General features: G+C 35.3%; 2 protein-coding genes across 5 annotated transcripts; both read left to right on the forward strand.

Annotated features, from left to right (window-relative positions):
- The first annotated feature begins 555 nt into the window (after positions 1-555).
- LOC108194532 (protein MAIN-LIKE 1-like) lies at positions 556-3103 on the forward strand. The gene is made up of 5 exons (XM_064093787.1): positions 556-652; positions 743-1435; positions 1525-1604; positions 1693-2212; positions 2321-3103. Exons 1-5 carry the CDS (start codon positions 557-559, stop codon positions 3101-3103), a joined length of 2172 nt encoding a protein of 723 aa, XP_063949857.1. The 5' UTR covers position 556.
- Positions 3104-10216: 7113 nt separating this feature from the next.
- On the forward strand, positions 10217-15456 carry LOC135153047 (uncharacterized). Of its 4 annotated transcripts, XM_064094807.1 has the most exons (9): positions 10217-10464; positions 10655-10877; positions 11112-11172; positions 11330-11431; positions 12373-12447; positions 13278-13362; positions 14140-14264; positions 14616-14785; positions 14991-15456. In XM_064094807.1, the coding sequence occupies exons 3-9, from the start codon at positions 11164-11166 to the stop codon at positions 15088-15090; spliced, it is 666 nt and encodes a 221-aa protein (XP_063950877.1). In that variant the 5' UTR covers positions 10217-10464; positions 10655-10877; positions 11112-11163; the 3' UTR covers positions 15091-15456. The 4 variants fall into 4 exon arrangements, 1 of the variants encoding a protein (XP_063950877.1); XR_010292587.1 differs by lacking the exons at positions 12373-12447; positions 14616-14785; positions 14991-15456 and having other exon boundaries at positions 10217-10411; positions 11313-11431; positions 13282-13910; positions 14140-14609; XR_010292586.1 differs by lacking the exons at positions 12373-12447; positions 14616-14785; positions 14991-15456 and having other exon boundaries at positions 10222-10411; positions 11313-11431; positions 13278-13343; positions 13852-14609.
- The last annotated feature ends 1506 nt before the right edge of the window (positions 15457-16962 follow it).

The raw sequence follows: 16962 nt of genomic DNA on the forward strand, positions 1-16962 counted from the left end.
AATCGAATTTAAAAGTAAACTTGACACCATTAAATTAAATAGGTTAGTTGGCCTTGGTTAGCTTTAAGCATGGGTTAGTTCGATAAGAAAGACTTGTAATTTCAGATTTGTAAAAAAAAATGAAATCACAATATTTTGAATAAATGAAAATATAATATAAAATAAAAAAATCAGATTTGTAAAATTAGTTAGACATAATTACAATTAAAATTAAAATCACAATGTTATATTATTACAATTAAAATTAAAATTAAGTAATAATGTAAAATAATAAATATAGTACAATCTTTGGGATTACAATTAATATTATAAATATAATCAACATAATTTCAGTTTTTATAAATTTAATTAAATTAAATTAATTCGAATTTCAAAGTAAATTTAGAGAAATTTTATACAATACAGGAAATTTTTCGAATAAAATAAATGAAATATTACAATATTAGCATATTTTTCAGATTTGTAAAAAAAAATGAAATCACAATATTTTGAATAAATTACAATTATTTCGAATATTGGATTTAATGAAACAAATATTTTGAATTTAATTTCGCAGATGGATGTCGGTCGTTCTGGTCCCGGACCTTTAGACGGGAGTTTGTTGACATTACAGTCTGTGCACAGGTCTCAGGTTGTGTGGAACAACATAGAGGTAAACTCCTTCTTTAGTGCAATTTTTTTTACATTTGTATGAGTCTGTAGCCTATAGGGACTAATATTTTGTGCACTACAATTATTTCAGCCACCCCCTGATTTCAGATTGAGGACAAACTTTGGGGAGTATTGGAAGAGAGTTCGAGCCCACAGACCGCATCAGATGATCATGGATGCAATCAGGGATTTAGGATTTGATTGCATATTTAGGCTGGGACAGTTCAAGCACGACAGGGGTTTGATTACAGCCTTTATCGAGAGATGGCGTGGAGAGACGCACACCTTCCACCTGCCGTTCGGAGAGGCCACTATCACTCTTGAGGATGTTCATCACATTCTCGGGTTACCCACTGAGGGTGATCCACTCATCCTCCGTGGAGCGAGTACCACCGTGGAGGAAAGGCGCGTGCTAGTACGCGAATTTCTTGGGCTATTACCAGAAGCCAAGGACGATGTTAACCGAGGTGGTTTAAAGATCAAATGGCTTGTGGATAACTTCGGGTCTTGTGAGCGGTTGGAGCAGTTGGATCCAGAGGATATAGGTTATGGTGTACAGGTTACCTACCATATTCGGGCGCACCTACTATGCGTTATTGGATCATTGTTCCCCCACAGCAGCGGGAACCGCGTGCAGCTTGACCTTCTATGGTTACTGAGGGACATGGACCAGCTGCGTCGGTATAGCTGGGGTAGTGCTGTTCTTGGCTTCCTATACCAGAAGCTATGTTCTTCTAGCCGGGATAACTGTACTGATTTCTGTGGCTACGCCACATTGGTACAGGTAATACTAAACCAACCACAACTTTCTTTCTCATCTTTATTGTTGCATTATTTATTCATCATGTGCACTTGTACTAACCTTGCCGCTAGGTGTGGATTTACGAGCGCTTTCCGTCACTAGCGCCTAGGCACAGGGGTCAACCCTTGTTCGAGTACCCGCTGGCGCTGAGGTATGTTGTCACTCCTTCTGTTGATTAACTTCAATTCATATTTGTTGCATGTATAACCTCTGACCACTTATGCCAACTTCCACTTTAGGTGGAAGGCGCCACTTAGGCATTGTGAGGTGCCGCATGCGCAGAGCCGCATGACACAATATGAGTTGGATGCGTTGACACCCCGACAGTTTCGATGGAGGCCATATGCTGATTTACCTGCAGAGCATCACCCGGAGGCCACTGTGTACTTGCGTTGGACGGCTCCCGCCCCCATGATGTACATGTCCTACGTCGAGTGGTGCTACACGGACAGGGTGACGAGGCAGTTTGGTTTTATGCAGGGTGTACCATATTCCTCTCCCTACCCTAATCATCAGCAGCTGCACGACCACTACAACGAGCAGGTTGATTGGATGTACGCGAGGCAGCCATTTGTTGATCTTTGGGATACGCGCATGGAGCGTGCCCTCGCATCTCCTCCACTTATGCATGGCGAGGGTTGCACTGCCTCATACCTGCCATGGTTCCACAGGGTCACACGTCGAATCATCATTAACCCCTTACACTGGCCACAGCAGGAGGGTGCCTTCCAGGGAACACAGCTCTCGACACAGGAACTGGTAAATATACAGCTTAAATATACATGCTTAAATATACATGCTTAAATATACATGTTCTCAGCTTGTTTTGTACACTGTTCTGACTTAAATATACATGTTTGTAAACAGGAGGAGCAGTTATCCGCTATGCAGCGTGCCATTGACCCTTATGCTCCTGATTTGGGTCTGGCAAACCATGTTTTACAGGATATGGTTACTCGTGTACAGCGTCGACCTACGGAACAGGCCCCTGCCAGACCTAGGGCACGGGCTCCTGCAGGGCGTAGGGGACGACCACCAGTCACACCGGTAGTGCCCGAAGAGGGCACTTACTACACCCATGTGGGTAGCTCACACCTTGCAGGCACCTCACATTCTGCAGGTCATGATGGAGCAGGTACTTTTGAGGCTGGTGGTTGGTCTCCATTCATTCAGCCTTCTACATCTGAGGGGGGTGCATGGCCCCAAAGGAGCAGATTAGGGGATGATGAGGCACAGGACGATGAGGGTCCGTCACAGGATCACTTGTCAGAGTCATATGTATATCGTCCTGACATGTCATTCTTAGAGGATCACACACCTCCCCCATTCACCCAGGAGCCGTCCTTTGGGAGCAGTACATACAGATTCGGGAGTCCACCTGTCACGTTCACTCCGATGATGTCCACCAGCGGCGAGGGTTTTACCACACCTTTACCCGCTTTTGCTGCATTTGCGGGGGATAGTAGCCCCTGGGCGTACGCACCTGTGCGTCCACCGAGAGCAGCAGCACAGCCGTCGGAGGTTGAGGATGAGTCTGACCATGAGGAGCCATCCGAGCATGAGCAGAGACAGCAGCCACCTAGAGCTGCGAAGGGGAAGGGTCGTAGATGTCACACTGGAAGTCACTTCTTCGGGCATACGAAGAAGTAGGCTTTTTATTTTTGCAAATCAGAATGATATGAGCAATATCTATTTATATTAACCTAAACAAAATTATTCATATTACCGAAAAAACCACATATTTTAGTGCTTATTTTTTATTATTGTTAATCCAAGCATTACATAAACTGAGGGATGTGTAATTTAAAGGAAACACAAGCATTACATAAAATTAAAAGAACACAAGCATTACATAAAATTAAAAGAACACAAGCATTACATAAAGTGAAAAAAAAATTACATTTGATTAAAATAATTAAAATATTTGAAATGACAAGTCTCTGCCTTCTTGTATCTTTTTGAGTCAAACTTGTAATGCAGTAGAACAGTAGCTGCAATTTAAAGGGGTGAGTAGACAACTCATAATTAAAGTTTGATATGACAAGTCCTTGCAGTTTGATATGTTATTGAAGGATGCAGTTATTCCCCTTCAAAATAATGCATTACAAGTGGCTAAAAATCTTTCCGGATCTGATAATAATTTTGGAATTTACAAGTCCTTTGGCTTTAATTCTAATGCAGCCTTACTTTCTGCAGAACCTTTACTTTATGACATACTGTTCATCATGTGAACCTCTGCATTATGAGATACTACTGTTGATCATGTGAATATCAGCATTATTTCGTTGCAATGTTATGCCATGCCTATAAATAGGTTCACATACAATATGCACAATGCACACACAATGCAAAAAGACATGGTTCACATGTGTACATAATATTTCAACAACAATTCATTGTGGAGCTTGACAACACACTGCAACTCTACAGTAATATGCATGCTTTGTATAAAGCAACTGCAAAAGAAAAGATACCCTAGACAAAAATGCAGCAGAGACTTGTCATTTCGAAATTTTAAACATGCAAGAAGAGCAGTGCAGGGAGTTGCCATAATACAAATTTTGAATTATGGGATACAACTGTTGATCATGTGAATATCATCATTATTTCGTTGCAATGTTATGCTATGCCTATAAATAGGTTCACATACAATATGCACAATGCACACACAACCATAGACCTCACACAAGATATAGTTCATCATAAATCATGAGTTACACACCAGGTGATTTGTTTGTTGCCATGGGTAGAAAATGGTGGTGTGATGATGACTTTAGGTACTCTTTAAACCCTAATTTACGCTACTCCCCTGAGTTGATTACCACCATGTTGAATGAGTGGGAGTGGCGTGTGCGTAGGCTTGAAGTGTGCATGGAACGTTGTGCACTAGCTGGGATTCCAATTCCTAAACAAAGGGCTCGTACTATGCCTCGAGAAACGCCGCAGCAGATGGAGGCCGCCCTCTTCAGAGCGAGAGAAGAGGAGAATCGCATGAATCTGCGACTGCATCGTCAGAGTCTATACGATGATGCTAGGATGTTTCGGGAAGAAGGGGACCGGTTTAAGGAACAACAATATACCTTGCATTGGTCACCACTCCGGATTATTATTCTGATAGTGTAATGTCGTCCGAGGACGATTAAGTGGTCTGTAGTTTCGTCGTGATTGTTTTCTGCTTTTCAATTTTAGTTGTGTTATCATTGTTTTAATATCTTCTATGAATAAAATTGCTGTGTTTGATCAAATGCATTCGGGAAAAGATATTACATGACGTTTTCGGATTAATAAAAATAAAACAAGAATAATATTATTTATCTTTTATGAGCTTAAATATGACCTTAAATATTAAAATACTACAATATACAATAATATTATATTTTAATATAAAATAATTTTGTAATATATAATATAATATTATAAAATATAATAATATAAATAATATATCACAATTTCCCCTTTTTTTGAATTTTTTATAAATTAAATAAACGAACTGAACTGAAGTGAAGAATTTTTGAACCGAAGTGAACAATTCCCCCTTCTATGTTCGCCCGTGTGGGGGGCGAACATATAAGGGCCCTTCTTTGTTGTTCGCCCCTGGGGGGGGGGCCTTCAGCAAATTCCAGTTGTGTGGTGTTCGCCCCTGGTGATTATGAATTAGGGTGGTTAGTTTTGTGAAGTGAAAAAAAGGGTGGTTAGTTTTGTAAAGATTTTGTTGAGGGTGGTTAGAAATTTGAAGGAGCCCACTTTGCAACTTGCTTTGTCTTTATTTTTTGTTTCCACCCACTTACGGTCCTGCCATTCTTACTACTAGCATTCATTTGCCTTGTACAACAGAAATTAGTCTCACCTAGTCACGTAGTTGTGTCAGATTCCTACACATGCCATCACCACTAGCGAGCAAAAGATTATAACAAACAAGATAACAAACATACAATGTCGCGTAAAATATCCAATTTAAACTATCAATCTCTCACGAAAATATTCATGGTCATAAATATATACGTGATATAATAATCATAAATTTTAAAAATAAAAAATTGAACAAGAAAACTTATCTTAGCCGGGCCTGTAATTGTTATTGAGGTAGAGAGAGAGGAAGACGAGAATGTGATCTTCCATAGTGATACAGAAACTTTGTCTTCCGGATCCAGAATCTTTTTCCTTGGTATAGGCTGATCTTCAACGTAGGCCCATGTATCTTCGTCTCGTGCACATCATCAACAATTAAACATGTATACTCTGACATCCTTCCTCCAATAGATGTCAAAAAACCCGTCCTTCTAGCGCCAATTGTTAACGGAGGAATTTGGTGATAACAAGATTCGGGGAGGGTTGCTGGAATTAGTGGTGGTTGATGACGGTGGACGACGGAGTATGGGTGGTTATATTAGGTATGGCTGAGATCGTTCGGGGAAATCAGAGTTTTTCACAAGATCGAAGGAATATTCGTTCTTGCAAGGGTTGTGACTTATCCCCAAACGATGTGCCTACGTACCCTATTTATAGGGATCAAGCCATACGTAGTTCTTGGGGAACAAGTAACCTAATCAGAATAGGTTTCTCATTCCCTGGTTGCAACGATGGGCCACCGCCTTAGATCAGACGGATATGGGCTTCTGGAGCCCAGCTTCCTCCGAGGAGCATGGAACTAGGTGGGCTGACCAGCACTAGACCACGTGGACCTCCTCAGACTCAGTTGTATGGGTTAGCCCTCCGTCCTCTCTTAGGGCGAGGCTGATGGTGGGCCTGGGCCCAAGATAAAACAATAATAATTAGGCCTGAGAACCAGGCGTATTTGGTCCTTTCCGCATTGGGCGAGGAAGGTAAGCATTGGGCGTGGTCTTTCAACAATGGGCGAGGACTCCTTGAAGACTTAGGCCGCTAGTCATTGGGCCGCGAGGTCTGACACATGCCTAGGACGAGGGTCCATACCGGGCGAGGACCCTTACTGGGCGAGGTCCACGTAATGGGCGAGGACGGTCCAGGAGATCGGTCCTTTCCGTGAATTAAGGCGAGGTCTACGCAATCATCTGCCGAGTTGATATTTGACCATAACAGATGCCATTTGATGCAAAGCAAGATTATTCAGCAGAATAGTCAATAGAGGCGGTTGTTTTTCTCTTTTCATGTGTGTGCTGGGTAAATCTTTGATATCTATTGAGTTGGACTCAACTTTTACATAGTATAGATTCTCTACCACTTGATACACACATGTATGTAATTGATTTAAATTTAAATTTCGGGTTTAAAATTTTCTATGCGCTTTTACTAGATTAAGAAACACTTCTTACTTGACACTATTAAATAATTAGAAAAAACATGTAACATTAATTTTAGTTACGGGATACAAATATGTGATCATGATCTGGTATACATTGTCATGTATGCATGTTGTCCTTCCATTTTTCTGTGTTTTGAGATATAATGTCCTAGCAATGAAGAAACAATTTTCTATTCAGCACTCAACTACTCAACGTGATTATATCTTTGTTCCTCAGCTAATATTTGTTCATGCAATTGTATCAACTTAGAGAAAAATATGAGACTCACACTAGGCCCGTGTCTTGCACGGACATTAATGCTAGTTGAAATAATATTTCAATTCCAAGTAAACTTCATATGTAATTACTGCTTTACTTCTATAATTAAACCAAAAGAATTTTAGTACATTGAAAAATTTCCCTATAGGGATAATTCCCGGCCCAGCTAGCACAATAGTTTATCCCGATGAAAAAGCTGATAGACTAATGATAGGGATAACTCTATGATGATCACAATAGTAATGAATGTGAGTAATAAGCTCAACAACTAAGATTTCAGTGACCTTCAAAAAAAAAAAAAAAACTAAGATTTCAGTGAGCATCTCTGAAATAAAAAATTGATGGGCTTTCAACAAGGACTATATCATATTAAAATTTTCTATTATAAAAGATGATTTATTAAGAGATTACAATATTTTGGAGAACACTGAATAATTCTTATTTAGAATATTTTTTATTTTAAACTTATTAATTCAGAATTGGACGTGTAATTATATTTGTTTTAAAAAAAAGATATAAGAATAATGTGAAAGACATCAAATTTTGTGTCAGAATATATATCTAAATGATGTAATTTAAATGATATATGAATTTGAAATATTATAACTTGTGATATAAAGTTGATTTTAGGGAAATTCTATATTGTTAATCAAAAGTCAATCAAGTAATAATAAAAAGCGTTTACGAGACCTACTAAAAAGAATTGAGTTATAAATTTTACTTGATTTATTTTCAAAAAAAATTACTTGGTTAAAATAAAATAACACAGAGAAATAAGCTATATATATTAAAGTCTTAAAACTATAATTTTTAATATGCCATCTATCAATATATAACATACCAGTTAAATAAAATGATTCTAACTACAATTAAATTAATTAATCATTTACAAATTAATCTAAAAAATATAAATTATTTTGAACCGGATAATCTGACGCGATACGGTGAAAACTAATATCTGATCAAACGGAACCAAAACAAGAATAGTTTTTTTTCTTTCATAATCCAGAATATTGGATATCGAATATTTGAATTAATTTTTAACAAATGAACATGATATGCTACATTGCTCACCCCTAAGAAATACGAGTATAAAAGTATTTAAAAATTTAAGTTTGCACAAAGCTAAAAAAAATACACAACTAATTGAGCTAAATATTTCATGTCTTTGTGAACTTCATGGTGTGTGACTTATATCTACTGTGGTTTTGCTATTTCAGATTCCTAGAAATCATTGTTTAAGGTCTGGTTTATAACAATTTCATGAAAAATCATTAAAAGTCTTAATCATCAAGCTTAGAAAAATAATTATAATTAAAATTTAACAACAAGCCGATATTATAACAGATTGTATTAAAGTAATAATCTTCTAATATTTTAAATTAACAATAAAAATCTAAGACATTAAAGTACTTTACCGTTGACATGAAAATTAAAAGGTTAACTATGCTGATGATCTGCCCAATCATGTGCCACTTAACTATGACGCCAAATCTACGCTAAAAAAAAAGAAATAAATGTAAAACAATGCACGCCACACATCTTCTTCTGATGACGATCTAGGATATTGTAATTCTAACATATCAAGAACAAGTTTTCATCAAAATCATGTTATGTTAGTTGAAATAATTTAATAATTTTCAACAATAAATTACAGATATTTTTAATGAGAAATAATATATTTAAAATCTAAAAATTTTAGTATTCATGTCGAATGTAATTTTGAACATGTAGATAATATATATGATGATGACCTCTATATCCTCACGAATTTAAATATAGAAAAATCAATTGAGCTATAATTTTTTATACATATTTTTTTTTAAAATATAGTACTAATTATTATTATTATTATTATTATTATTATTATTATTATTATTATTATTATTATTATTAACGTTATTAGGTTGCAAATATAACATTTTCATATCTACTTATTTTGTTAAAATATAAAAAAATTGTTAATATTATTTAATTTTCATATTCGCTATTAGGTTGATCGAAACAATACGCGTTAATATTATTTAAAACACGACATAAACTAGAGGTATGTGCTTCGCACAGGCTTTTATGCTAGTTTATTATAAATTGTGTAACATTAACAAGCTCACATGTTCATATGTGATACAATAAAGTTGGGGAGCTCCACTTTGTGAATTTGTAAGGCTTTCTGTAATTTCTCATATGTTGCTTTGCATCCATTCCAATCTTTAGGTGCATCTCAACTCAGTGAGATAGTTTAGCTGGGTTTGCCAAGAGAAATATTATCTTGTTTTTTTTCCAGATTTATAATCTACTCCGTTTTCGATTTTGTTCATATGTGTGCGTCAATATTTTCATATATTATAAGGTTAAAATTATAATTAACTTGATTAGTTATTCATAGACCTTAATACTCGCATGTAATTACTATCAATTCGCACAACTAAAATATAAAACTAGTGCACAAAATTTTTTATAATAATAATAATAATAATAATTTAGTCATTACTTTGACTAAAATATATAAAGTTTTTAACTAATAGTTCCTTGTACACTAAGAAGTTTAACTATAAAGTTATCAACTTATTCAACCTTTTAACTATAAAGTTATCAACTTATTCAACCTGTCATATGTGCCTGATAATTCAGTAATAAATATCTTTCTCGAAAGTTTTTCATGTGTAAAATGTCAAGTACCTGTCAAACATAATGATCCTCTACTTGGCCAAAAAAAAAAAAAGTGGATCCTCGTAAATAAATAAAATCTACAAAAATAATAAATTACTTTGGCTTCAATATAATAAAAATAAAATTGTCATATATTTAATATCAATAAATTATTAATTTTAATAAAATAATAAAATTTATTAATTCCCATATCATATAGCACTAATATATCAAGATTTAAATGTACGTGTATAATATTCTCCCAAGGCTGATGATATATACCTGTCAGTTACGTTGAATTGCTAGTGCATTTGATATTTTTACATGATTATGAATCCGCAACGATAGAAAGAGCGGTACAAGTTGTACAACACCTTTTTCTTTTTTGGACGACGGATACAAATTGTACAACACCTAGCTATTAAAATATTCTCTCCGTCCCATTCATTTGTATACAGTTTCCTTTTTCAGACGTCTCACCAATTGTATACATACCAAAGTAGTAACTTTTATAATCTATACTATCTATACTATACTATAATAAGCCAACATAGGTATAATTTGTAGTCCCATTTTTTGTTCCCATTTTTTGGTTTCGTCGCAATTTTTTTCGTTTCGTCTCTCAGCTACACAAATGTTTCCTACTGGGACTCTCTCTCCCAACACTTATTAGGACTCTCTCTCCCTCCCTCTCTGGCTCTCTCCCCTTTAAACCATCAGAAGTATCTCAATTGATATAGAAGTGTCGAATTTATCTTCAAACTCACTGGTCAATTCTTCACACACAAGCGCTCATATCTCTTCTGTTCATACATCGGAAAAGTATATTTGAATTTCGAATTTGACATGTTTTTATGCCTTGCCTAGGGTTTTTAGAGGGTTTCTGTTTAATTGCCTTTTTCTGAAATTTTAAATTATGTAGTATATGTAAATTTAGAGTTTGTTTATGGTGTAATTGGTTTTAGTGCTGATGAATGTGAATTTCGTGTTTGGTGTCATTATAATGTGATAGATGGTGGCATAACTGACTCTAACTATGTGGACGGGATCGAGGTAGCCGCGGACAATAATGGATTTACGGATTTTAGAAGACCATCGGGTATTAATAATTATGATTTAATTAATCGCGTAACTACAAAAGGTTCGGATGTGTGTGCTGAGCTCCGTGACGGGTTAGTAGAAGGGACTGATTATATATTGCTTCCAAAAGCAGTTTGGAATCAGTTACATGCTTGGTGAGTTTGATTGTTAAGTTATTAGTATTGTTTCTGTTTTAATATCCCTAATTTTTATGTGATACTGTGATTGATTGTTACTTGAAAGGTTTTGCATTGTATAGGCTTGTGAACTTTACGCTTACTTTAATCTCAAACTGGTGATTACTGACATGTTTAATATGTTCTGCCTTGACTTAATATCGGTTCTTTCATATTCATGATTACTCTTCATTTTCTTTATTATATGTTTAGGGAGGCTTCAACTGTACTCAAAATTGAGGGCACCGATAGAGCAGATGAGCTGATGAAGAAAGTGAGATTTTACTTCAAATTCTCATTTTTTTCTACTTTTTACTGCTTTCAATGTCAATTAGCTATACGGGGCCAGTGTTTTTTTGTCTGGTTTTTGTTGGGAGTTATGAGTTCTCATAGGTATTTGTTTTGATTTTTAAGGTTTAGTTTATTTACAGAACAGGATTCATTCGGCTTTCGATAGGCCGTTAACAATGTGGGAAAAGTATTGTTTGCACCATTGTTTTGCTTTTCTGCTAGGATTCACGCTGCCCGCAAATGTGAGTTGTTTTGTTATTTAAATTATGGATTTCATGCTCACTTTTTGTATACAGTCTTGCTGATTTGTTTGTTGGTTTGAATCATGTGGAAGATGTGTTGTGTGTTGCAATAATTATGTTTGTGCATCTTTTTGAATGCCAGCCTGGAACTTCATGCAAAACTAATGCAATTTTCGTAGTGTTGTGCTCTATAATTATGTTTTTATAAGTCTTAACTCAAATATATGTAATGATGATGATGTATAGATTGGTGGTGAATGGTGATGTATACACTTCAATTGTAGCAAAACACGTGTATAAACTATCACACGATAATCATACTATAATGAAAGATAATCTGGCTTTTGAGATGCCTAGGCACTCCTATCAGCTATAGATAACAATATTCAGAGATGAAATCCCCAGTTTGGCCAATGCTAACTCCTTATACTTGCCCTGCACCTGACTCTTTAAGTAGAAAGTTTGTTTTACCCTCGAGCTTTAACGACTGACTTGTGTTGCCCACCTCCTTTGCTTCTAGTGCTTTCATCTTCTGTTTTTGTTGTTTCCTGGCCTACTTTGCTTCTAGTGCTTTCATCTTCTGTTTTTGTTGTATCCTGGAATACATCCGACGTCGCTGTGTAGTAAAAGAATGCATCACAAATTGCTTCAGAATCTAAGTGTTAGATATACGGGAATACATGTGGAGAGTGCAGAGAAGAATTTATATTTTCTGGAGCACTGTTGCACATGTAGATATCTATATGTTTCTTCATACTCTGTATGACTAGGATTTTGCTGTCATAGCCTCCATGATCTGTGTCGAATTTTCAAATGAAAATCCTAAATTTGCAGAAACTAAGAAACCGATCTGAGTTCATTTAACATAAGTTGTAGCACAGTCTGTATTGCTTTTTGAATCTACCTACTGCCTTCATCGTGTTAAGTATGTCATTTTGCAGTTTTTCTATGACTTAAGGTTGTCTGTGGCAGAAGATTACTCTGTTCAGGGTTTTAATGAGTATTATAGTGATCAGGTACTCTGGAGTATTCGTTTTGTTTATAAACTTAGGTTTTTTTTTCTTTTGCAAGGAGTTTGTAAGTTCTTGTGTGGTGGCTTATTTGTGAATAACTTGTGGGGTTGTTTATGCTGTAATGAGACCTAGACACAAGGGGTTGGAATATATTTTGACACAGGAGGTTAGGATTGTTTCCTTTTTGAAAAAAAAAATATCATGAGAGACTCGGAGATGACTTACTAGATTTTATTCAAATCCTGTGTGTATCATAAAGAAACTAAGAATGAATGATGCACGTAAAGTGTTTGATCCGAAAGTTGTTTGAAACATTAACTCACATGGTTGGTAGTAGAAAGATTGGTATAATTGTTGGGAGCACGAAACTCAGTATTCCAAGAGCAAACTAAAATTATCTGAATCTAGCTCACCACAGGAAGCATCAGCTTCCTGGGGATTATCTGTAAGCTTCGTCATCATCATTCTATTGCCAATTGTCGGAAAATTTTTGCTTTCAAGACAAGCTGGATATAACTTTGGGTGTTGCTCTTGGTTCTACAACACAAATTGCCCTGGTTTTTGGTCAGTTATCATTATGACTATCATCTCACACAAAAATGTGACTATCGTTAATAGTAAAAGAGGAGTACAGTTTCACTCTTTTTATCTATCACTTTGCTCAAACGACATTGTTTGTATTAGACTTTTTGGACTATAAACAGAACATTTAGGCAATCTTATACTATTTTACTCTGGTGTTTGTATTAGCTTGGATATATTCATTTTTTGTAAGTATTGAAGAACAGTAAAAATGTATTCCGTAATTGTTCTAATACAAAATATTAATATAGACAGGGTCACAGGGTTATCTCTTTACATCATACAAAGGAACTTGCTCCATTCAGATTCTTTTGAAGGTACAAATGTCTAACAGAGGTAAGTTTCAATATTATATTATTTTTTTCATGTTTATATTATAATATAGACAGGGTTATCTTTTGGTCCATCATGGCTCTCCCTAAGATATTGAATTTTTATCTTGTTTATCAAAAAAAAAAAATTGATACAAATTAATATTTACAGTTGTGTAGTTAAATGTTTCTTTACTTATTGAAAATATCTGCCTGTTCTTGTGTATTTTTTTCCCAAATCTTAGTTTACTTTTTCAATCAGCTAACTAATGTCATGTAGTAAATAGTAACTTTACAAAGCCACTTTATAGATATGACAATCCTTTAACTGATAAGTTATCATCTCAGCTTCTGTGAGACTGTGACTTTGAACTCATTCAAATGCTTTTACTTAGTCTGGTTTTGCACATTTCATTCCTCTAGAGCCTATTGAACATATATTCTTATGTAGAAGCAAGGTATATTACTTTTTTGCTACTAAAATTTAATTATGATTTAATAAAATATTATGCAGTTATTGAGTTTTTGGGCGAAGCAGGTAGCTGCATTACAACTCTATCCATCCGGAGGGAGGTTAGTAATGGACCTGAGTTTATATATACTATATACTTTTAGACAGTATAAGTATAATTTCTAGGTTTTGTACTTTGACAGATAAAGATCTAAATATGTTACTTAAAATTAGCAGATTGCTATAGTTGTTCAACATATATAATTATCGCCAAGTTTCTCTTTAGCGATGTTTGGAAAGATCCCAGGTCTGCGACTACATCTGTGATACTATATATTTTGAATTATGTAGTGAACCATGTAAAGTGTACATCTGTGATACATCGTTTTGATACACTGAGACTGCAGCCACTTGGTGATATTTATCAAGGGGAACATTTCGTGAATTCACTTAAGGATGAAGTCAATATCATAAAGGTGAGCCCTTCTCATTTGCATTCTCTGGACATGGAAGCAATTGGTAGTCTAATACGGAATTCCTCTATTAAAGCTTTACCTTTTAAGACCTATAGTGAACCTGAATCTTGATTAAACTCTTTTAACTCACTTTAGATCACCGATGCGGATATTCCTAAGGAAGCAACATCTCTTAATTATCTTAATATAGTTATACTTTCTCTTGCAATTGCTTGGATTCAGGAACCGACTAGGCTTCGACCCATTACCATATGATTTCCAAGTAGATAACATTGTTCTACGATCTATATATATTTATAATCATAATGTACTCCTGTCATGTGGATAATAGATGTTCATAATTTATTGCAGAAACTGAGATGCAAGTGTAACTTCCATGCTCCAAAGTCTGTGCCTAAGCTACAAGAAGCTGGCTCATTGATAATAAAAAGGATAAGAAAATCTGATGTCTCGACAAACTTGGTAGATAAGGAAGTACTTGGGAACTTCACCACAGAAGCTCCTTTGGAAAATAAGGAAAAGTACATTGGTATCTTGCTTTGCACTTGTGATTTGAAATTGACATGGTTGCGTATTCACTATGTGAATTCGTAGGAGGTGAAAAAGAAAGAAAGAAACTGATAGAGTATATTTTTACATATATTTTATATGATTAAATTCCTCATATTTATTATATTTTGCATTGAATTGGATTTTTATTTAATAGATTTTAATGTTTTATTGTAGGAAGCAAGGAGTTCCTAAACTTGGAGGAAATTGGAATAAAAAGCTTAATTTGGAGATTTATTTGAAGGAAATTCGGAATTGTTGGATTGTTTGCACTTGACTCACTGTTTGAGCCATATCTTGAGTTCTAGAAGTCAGAATTGGGTGATCTTACAGCCCACGCGAAGCTAAGAGAATTTTCTATTATTCAAAGGTGGTCCAATATCCAAAATCCAACAGAATCAGCCCAGAAAAAGGACAGAATATTCTGCTGCGAATTTTCATTGGAAAAACCAATTCTGTTTGGGAAACTGTTTTGTATTTCCTTGTAAGCATTAAAATCATACATATATTAGGAGAATAGACATTAGAGGGTAATATAGAATATTGTATAATTAGGTTAGGTTAAAAACACTTTTTCTCATCTTCTTCTTCAAGACTTCGGGATTGAAGAATCCATTGTATAATCCATCTTTATTTTCTTTTATATTTTTATTATGCTAGAGTAGATTTTATTCTAGAGTTAAGTTGAACCCTAGTTGTGGTTGATGCATGATTTTTGATGATCTTTGATTGATTGGTTGTTTGCTTTTGCTTATTGAGTTGTGCTAAATAACAATTGCAAGTCAGACGTGATTATGTGTATTGTTTGAACCGATATCTATCTACCATCGGAAGTTGGATTTAGATGGTTGTGATTTATCCAATAAGGACATGAACTTCTCCATGGAAATAGGTAGAAGGAATTGTTTGGAAGTTAGGATGCTGTGTTTAATGTCTCTAAACTGCATGATACCATGGAAATAGGCTTGATTGTATTTTTAGAGAAGCCACTAATACTCGGAAGAGGTTATTGGTATTTTATAGGGCGCATCTTTCCTCTTGGGTGAATTATCTGATTAATTGGGGGAGAAAATCATAATTGCATTGATTCATGCTAGTGGGGATACTTGATTCTAGATAATTTTAGTTAATTGTTTTCTAGATTTTATTTATATTAGTTTAATAATCTCCCAATTTTTATTGTGTTACTTGTTAGTTGGATTGAATCGAGAATAACTAGTGTTTGATACGTTTGTCTCTGTGGGAACGACTCTGACTTACCCTACTACATAGTTAGGAGGTTTGTTAGATATTTTATTATTTGATAGGCACGCGACAGCCTTGTCAAATTTTTGGCGCCGCTGCCGGGGACAAAGCGGTATTAGATTAGCTTGTTTTTGATAAGATCCAACTAATTTTTTTTTTTTTTTTGGTTGCTTCGGCTATTATTCTTGTTCCATTTAATCTTTCACTTGTGGTTTTCCTTGTTTCTTGCAATATTTGAATTTCAGGTTTCTAGGACAAGAAAGTAAGCGAGTGAATGGAGGAGGAAGAAGAAAGCATGGAGGCACTAACTAAGGCTGTGCATAAAATATCTCGAATGGTCGATGAACTGGAGTCAAGATCTTCATATTTGGTTGCTACTTGTGAAGTTTGTGGTATGAAGGGACACACTCGAAATTTTTGCCAATTCAACACCCCTTGTTATCCAAACCAAGCACCATATTGGGAAGGTAATTTTGATTACACCACCAATTACAGCTCTAACCAAATACCACAATACAGTCCTTATCCTAGCACATTCAACTCTGGTTGGGAAAGTTATACTGATTTTTCCTACCAAAACCACTCACCTCCACCACAAAAATCTAGCTTGGAAACTGCCTTGGAAGCTTTTATCTCCGAATTTTCTCAAAATCAACAATTTAATCCTCAGTTTGAAGAGATACAAGTTAGTCCATGCCAAGCTCAACCACCTGAAATCTACCCTCAACCACCACAAAATTCCCACTTGGAAATTCTTTTGCAAGAATTTATTTCAGCACAAGAGAAAAAGAATGAAGAGTTTAAGACACATCTCAATGAGATGCAAGCTCATACCAAGTTGATGGAAAAGACACTAGCACACATGACTCAACAGGTAACTCAATTCGTCGAGATGCGCACTCAA

The sequence above is a fragment of the Daucus carota genome, chromosome 5 (assembly GCF_001625215.2).
Source record: "Daucus carota subsp. sativus chromosome 5, DH1 v3.0, whole genome shotgun sequence".
Lineage (NCBI taxonomy): Eukaryota > Viridiplantae > Streptophyta > Magnoliopsida > Apiales > Apiaceae > Daucus > Daucus carota.

Coding starts and splice junctions, on each gene's coding strand:
- LOC108194532 (XM_064093787.1), top strand. CDS start 557: ATGGATGTCGGTCGTTCTGGTCCCGGACCTTTAGACGGGAGTTTGTTG. Junction 653..742: donor TTGTGTGGAACAACATAGAG/GTAAACTCCTTC, acceptor CAATTATTTCAG/CCACCCCCTGATTTCAGATT. Junction 1,436..1,524: donor GCTACGCCACATTGGTACAG/GTAATACTAAAC, acceptor CCTTGCCGCTAG/GTGTGGATTTACGAGCGCTT.
- LOC135153047 (XM_064094807.1), top strand. Junction 11,432..12,372: donor GATTCACGCTGCCCGCAAAT/GTGAGTTGTTTT, acceptor GTCATTTTGCAG/TTTTTCTATGACTTAAGGTT. Junction 14,265..14,615: donor ATGAAGTCAATATCATAAAG/GTGAGCCCTTCT, acceptor AATTTATTGCAG/AAACTGAGATGCAAGTGTAA.